Here is a 6,216-nt window from a genome sequence, read left to right as displayed (position 1 = left end):
TTTTCCGAGCATTTAGGAAAACAAAAAAGTGGACTAAAATGAAAAATCTCCTTGTTTACATAAGATTGGATTGATTTTGGTTTAGAGAAATAAATGGGTTGAAATTATCAGTCTCACAATCCCTATCGGCATGCACAGTTACACAAAATCTGATGCAGTAACCAACCCTCCACGCATCACTCCAACTCCCACAACTATGCTTGGATATATACACATGCATGCATGCATATTTTAATTATAAATAAATCTTGACTCAACCATTCTACTCTCTCCTCGCCATTCTCTGCAAATGGATGTCATCTTTGAACCCACAAAAGGCAAATCGTTCTCCATGGAAGTGGGTTTCTTCGACACCATTGGAGAGATCAAAGAGAAGATAGAAAAGTATGAGGGCATCCCTGCTGCCAACCAAACCCTAATCTTCAACCATCAAGTCCTCGAAGACGATCGCGACGTCGGCTTCTGTGAGATCCTCGAGAACTCCCGCGTAAACCTCATCGTAGAGCCCGCAGAATCAGAAAAACCCGCGCAGAAGAACGTCCATGAGCAATCCCTACCCGGGAAAATCCAACTCCACCTCAGGACAGGCAACTCCAAGGTCAGGATATCCCTGGACATGGACATGGACATGGATGCCAACATCGGACGGTTGAAAGAGAAGATCAGCCAGAGTGAAGGCGTGTCGTTCAACCGGCTGGTGGTTCATGCAGGGGGTGCAGAGTTACAGGACCACCAAACCCTATGGGACTGCAAGCTTGGGGATGGTTCGGAGATCGAGGTGGGGGTCCGGGCGCCGACTAGGCCAGGGCCGGCGGTGAACGGGTCGAAGAAGCTGAGGGTGGTGGTGGTGACGCGGTGCGGGACGAGGCGGATTCCGGTGGAGGTGAATCCATGGCAGAATGTGGGGGTGATAAGGAAGATGCTGGAGAGGCAGCAGGAGCCATTGCAGTTTAAGCTTCCTGAAGAAGGGTATTTCTTTATACACAAGCAGAGTGTGATGGATGATGATCAGTCCTTCAGGTGGCACCAAGTTGAGCAAGGTGATATCATTGAGATCTTCAATGGAAGGGTCACTACTGGCCCTGGATTCTAAGATAAATCATAAGATCGATCAATCTTGATCTTTTAGCTCGAGTACTACTGCATATGAAGATTTAAGATTGTCACTAGTATAATTTTTCTTGGAAGTTCTTTGGGAGATCAATTATTTGCAGTTTGTTTGTCTGTCTGTTTGTTTGTTTTTTTTTTAAAGTTTTTGCCCCTTCTAAATATTAGTTGAGTTTAATTTTTTCTTTTATGAAAAATTAGAAGAGTACCTACCATGAAAAGAAGGAAAAATTCCTTTGGAGGATCTTTTTTTTTTTCCAAAAAAGAATTGCTTAACGATCTCACTTGGAATGAAGAAATTATTGAGACAATATTAGATATACCACATGTATACATGGATCTAATATAATTTTATTATATATAAAAATATTATCTAATTTTATTAAATATAAACACATGACAAAATCAAGTTAGATATGATACATACACTCAGTGTATCTAATAATTTCAAGTTAAATTAGACAATATTTTATGCACATGGCGAAATCATATTAGATTCGACGTAAACACCAAGTGTACCTAATAGGGATGAGCATGAAAGACTTATTTGGAACAATTTTTTTGACAAGTTGGATTGAGCCTACAAGCTAAATATGAAAACACTGGAACTCTAGGCAGGATGAAGTTTTCATGTTAGACCTTGCCACTTTCTTGACATGGTTTTGACACGTATCAAACACAAGAGAGGCATGTTCAATATTTTATTTTTTTTAATTTTTAAAATCATTCGACACATGTTGGACATGACAACTAGAACTGTCTAAGACTTTAGGAATTCAACTATCAATATTAAAATATTAAAATCTCAAAATAAAAAATTTAAGAAAGAGTTCTCATGATCATATAAAAGATTCAAAATTTAGGAGAGATCATTATAAAAAAAATATGCTTCCTTATCAAATGGTATTTATATTTTGGAATAATAAATATAAAACTTGAAATTCTAAACCGTTAGAAACTCAGTTTTTCTATGTAAAATTAGAACTGATATCAAACTGAAGTAAATCTTGCAGAATTGAATCAACAAAGAAAGAGAACTAACTATTTTTAAGGAATTAAAAGAAGAAAACAAAAATTTATGTGGTTCAGCCAATATGACCTACATCCACGGTGAGAATCAGACGGAAGAACCTTTATTGATGAATCCAATCAATCTTGAGATTACAAGCATACCACCTCATATAAGAATCATCACATGAATTACTGCACGAATCAGCAAATGAGGTAGAGTAAGAATCATATACCTTAGTATCTATTAGTGTCACTAGTCCATGATTTACCTCTTCCTAATTATTTGAGTGTGGATTATTCGGAGGAGTAATCTCTTTCTCCTGCATCTTCCATATTTCCTTTCAAGCTCATCCCAAATTTCTTTTGCACTCTTACATGCCATAATTTCAATAAAGATGTTAGAATCTAAAGTGCAATATAGTAAATCCACGACATGTGAATGCATTACATTATCATCATTTTCATTTACAGGCATACAAATTCCTTTGACAATTCCCTGTCAGGCCTTCCAGTCCATTGATTTTATAAATATGCTCAATCTAATTTTCTAGGTGGTGTAATCAATACCACAAAATAATTGCGGACTAGAAGGTGATCGTCCCTCTCCGAATGGGGATATACCACTGTGAGCCATCTCGATTTTAAGCAAAAACATTTAAGTCTATGCCATGAGACTCTGATTCCAATTGTTAGAATTGGTGTATTCCCAAGAGGGGGGGTGAATTGGAAATTTGAAACTTTCTCCTAGGTCAATTCAGATTCCTTAACCAGTATTGCACAAACTTAGGGTCTTTCTATACAATCGTAGACTCAATCAAATATTTAAACAATTAAATGCAAACATTCAAGCGCTAAAATTTAAAATGCAAAAAATAAAAGTCGACACCATAAATGTTATCGGGGTTCAACCAATACTGCCAATGTCCCTGCCTTAAGCCATAGCTCAAGGATTCCACCAGTTGCTCACTTCATAGGTGGAGCGACACTATTTACAACACCTTACCAGGATGGTGTACTTAGTTCTCTTAATCGGATCTCTAAACTAGTCCGGGACTATTCACAGGGTTAGTTTCCCTCTTCCGACCATACTTCGGGAATACAACAGATAATTAAATAATTTTTGTGTACAAGGAAATGCTTCTACTACAAATAGATGTGTACAACAATAAGTACAAATACACTCATGTATGATATGTAAATAAGATCAGTGCTAGAATGTGTATTTTTCACTAAAAAAATATTTCTCAATAAAGACCGAGTGTGAAAAATGATTTTCTTACTAAAAAGAGTAAGAGACCTTCCAAGCAAAGATATTAAAATAAGAATATGCTTAAGGTACTCTTTTCAATATGTCAAGGGTTTTCTAGAAAAAAAGTAGTTTTTCAAATAAAACTTAGGGGAACTAGGATTTTTGCTCAAAAGTAATTTTGCAATGAAGATATATGAGCCTTTGAAGTATTGCAATATGTGTGCAAGATTCATAAGCAATAAAAAAGTGTTATCCAAAGATATATATCAATGAATATATATGAAGAAAACTTTGATTTACTCTAAAAAATAAGATTTGAAAGAATAAACAAGATATGAGTAAACAATAATATGATCTATAAAAACAAATGCCCAAGATAAATATAATGCTCTCTTGAAGATAAACTTTTCAAAGTAATAATAAAGAGAGGATAAAAAATGAGTATAAAAATTTGAGAGAATTTTTCTTAATGATTTTTCTAATCTCATGCTAATTAAGACAAATGAAGGAGTATATATAGACTTAGGGAAAAATATAATCGTTGGGGATATACTGGGTATTTTTGAAAATGTTTAATTGAGTTTAATAAAAATTAACCCTAATTTACTATAGTAAAAATTTGCCAACCCGAGATATTCAGTGGACCAGATTTAAGGTTCGGTTGACCATATTATTAAGTTCGGTCGACCGGGGCATTTTTGAACTAAGGTTTTGATTGACCATATTAAGGCGATTCTGAACCCTCTGAGGTTTGGTCGACTAGGGCATGTTCAGCTGATCAAATTTAAGGTTCAATTGACCAAATCTGATTTGAACTAAGGGTTCGGTCAACCAGGGTGTTGAGAATCACCCACGTACCAGTTCGGTCGACGATAAGTGTCAAGGTCATATAAAAGTGGTCGACTGAATGGTGAACATATGACTTTAGGAGGTTCGGTCGACCAATTCTTCTATGAAGGTTCGGGTTCGGTCGACCAAACACACTCAAAGTGTGTATTTAAGTCCTAATTTTCATTTAAAGTCACCACTGTTCATGTAATTATAATTTCTAAGTTATAGGGGGTCTTTTCATGTGATGTTTAGGGACCTAAATTCAATCTATGGTCTTTGAACTAACCCTAAAACTCTAACGTCGATCGACCGAAGGGTGCCCTATGGTCATTTGGTTCCCTATAGTCAATCTATGGTCATGTTAAGTTTATCATTCACATCATGTATGTCATGCATTATTACAAACCAAATATAAAACAAAATGCATTATAGATTAAAAACATAAGTCTTCTTCTTCATCTTTGCTCTACTGCCTTCTTGGAATATGCCAGATGATGTGAGCTTATAAGTTTAATTCTAACTTCCATTTTCCCTTACCTTATGTGTGCTGAAATTTAAGCCTATTCACATACTAAATACACACATAAGATACGGGTGTTTCGTCAGTATCAAAACAGATATCGGATTCAAAAAGTCAACAATCTCCTATTTTTTGATGACGACAAACACCTAAGAGGAAAATGGGATAAGCCTGAAAAGGTTCCCCCTAGGACTATGCATAGCTTGAAAATAAATAATATAGGTTAAGTATATTCACAAAAGAAGACATCTTAAATAATATGCATTTAGTTTTATCATTGTAGCATAATTGCATACATGCATGTAGCTCAGATATTTACACCATTAAAACATTTACCTTAAACAAAATCCTGTGTTAAGTTTGGTGCAATCCCAAGAAGGGGGGGGGGGGGGGGTGAATTGGTATTTAAAAATTATCGCCTAGGTCAATCGGTTTAACAGTAGTATTACACAAGCCTAGGGTTAGTCTATGTAATCAACAAATAAACATACACATGCAATAAAAGTAAAATGCGAGAAGTAAACAATACACGCAATATGTCACATGTAAAGTCATTTCTTGCCAAATAATAATAAAATATATGTAAATAAATATATATGACTAGAAAAGTATAACCATATTGATCCTAAGGATTTAACAATCACATGCAAGATCATATGGCAAAAACGGATGACTGTGGTAAAACTACAAATTTCAACTTAAGATTTTTAATATAATCATTTTATTTAAGCACAAGCCACACTTGATTCAAAACAGATCTAAGCTAAAAGTTTGTGAGCATAATAAGATAGGCATTTAAATTTTTGGATGCTCCCCCTATCTATTTGAATGATAACTTAGATGCTTTTAAGTGCTTATACATATCAAAAATTACTTTCATTTAACAAGCCAAGTAGTATAAGCAACTATTTTGCATTCCTTAAACTAACTATACTGAATATCTGTCAACTATATTTATCCTCATCAGTATAGTTGTCCCTATAAACCATAGATGCATTAGAGAATATATATTAGGGCATGCTATATAGGTTATGACCCAAGAACACTCCATATCTAATCATTAAGCTTTAAGTGCTAGATATAATGTTCAAAGATTTTTAGAAGAGCCTAAATATTTCAAAAAGTGATCTATCAATCTTAGATTATGCAAAAACATATGATTCTTAATTCATCATATATGTCTCAATGTGCAAAAATATAAGTGCTCATATGATACTGTCGAAAAGTAACAAGTTCAATAAAAATACGCAAAAGTACAAAAAAAAAAAAAAAATGTAATTGTCAAAACATAGTTCAATATCAAGAGATGATAACAAACACACACACACACACACAGACATGCACACACGTATGCGCTCGCGCGCGCACACACACACACACACAAAGAGGACAAGGGGGAGAGGGAGGAGCGGGCACACCTTCAAGAAGTAGTGGGTAAAGGTAGTGCTATGGCTGCCGGTGGGGTACATTCGATTGTAGAATGGAGGTAGTGGAGCTA

General features: G+C 35.2%; 1 protein-coding gene across 1 annotated transcript; it reads left to right on the top strand.

The window, feature by feature from the left end:
• The first annotated feature begins 289 nt into the window (after positions 1-289).
• On the top strand, positions 290-1,093 carry LOC131153674 (ubiquitin domain-containing protein 7SL RNA1-like). The gene has a single exon (XM_058106124.1). It carries the CDS (start codon positions 290-292, stop codon positions 1,091-1,093), a length of 804 nt encoding a protein of 267 aa, XP_057962107.1.
• Positions 1,094-6,216: the final 5,123 nt, after the last annotated feature.

This window comes from Malania oleifera, chromosome 4, assembly GCF_029873635.1.
Source record: "Malania oleifera isolate guangnan ecotype guangnan chromosome 4, ASM2987363v1, whole genome shotgun sequence".
NCBI lineage: Eukaryota > Viridiplantae > Streptophyta > Magnoliopsida > Santalales > Ximeniaceae > Malania > Malania oleifera.
This window is presented reverse-complemented; position numbering and strand designations above follow the sequence as displayed.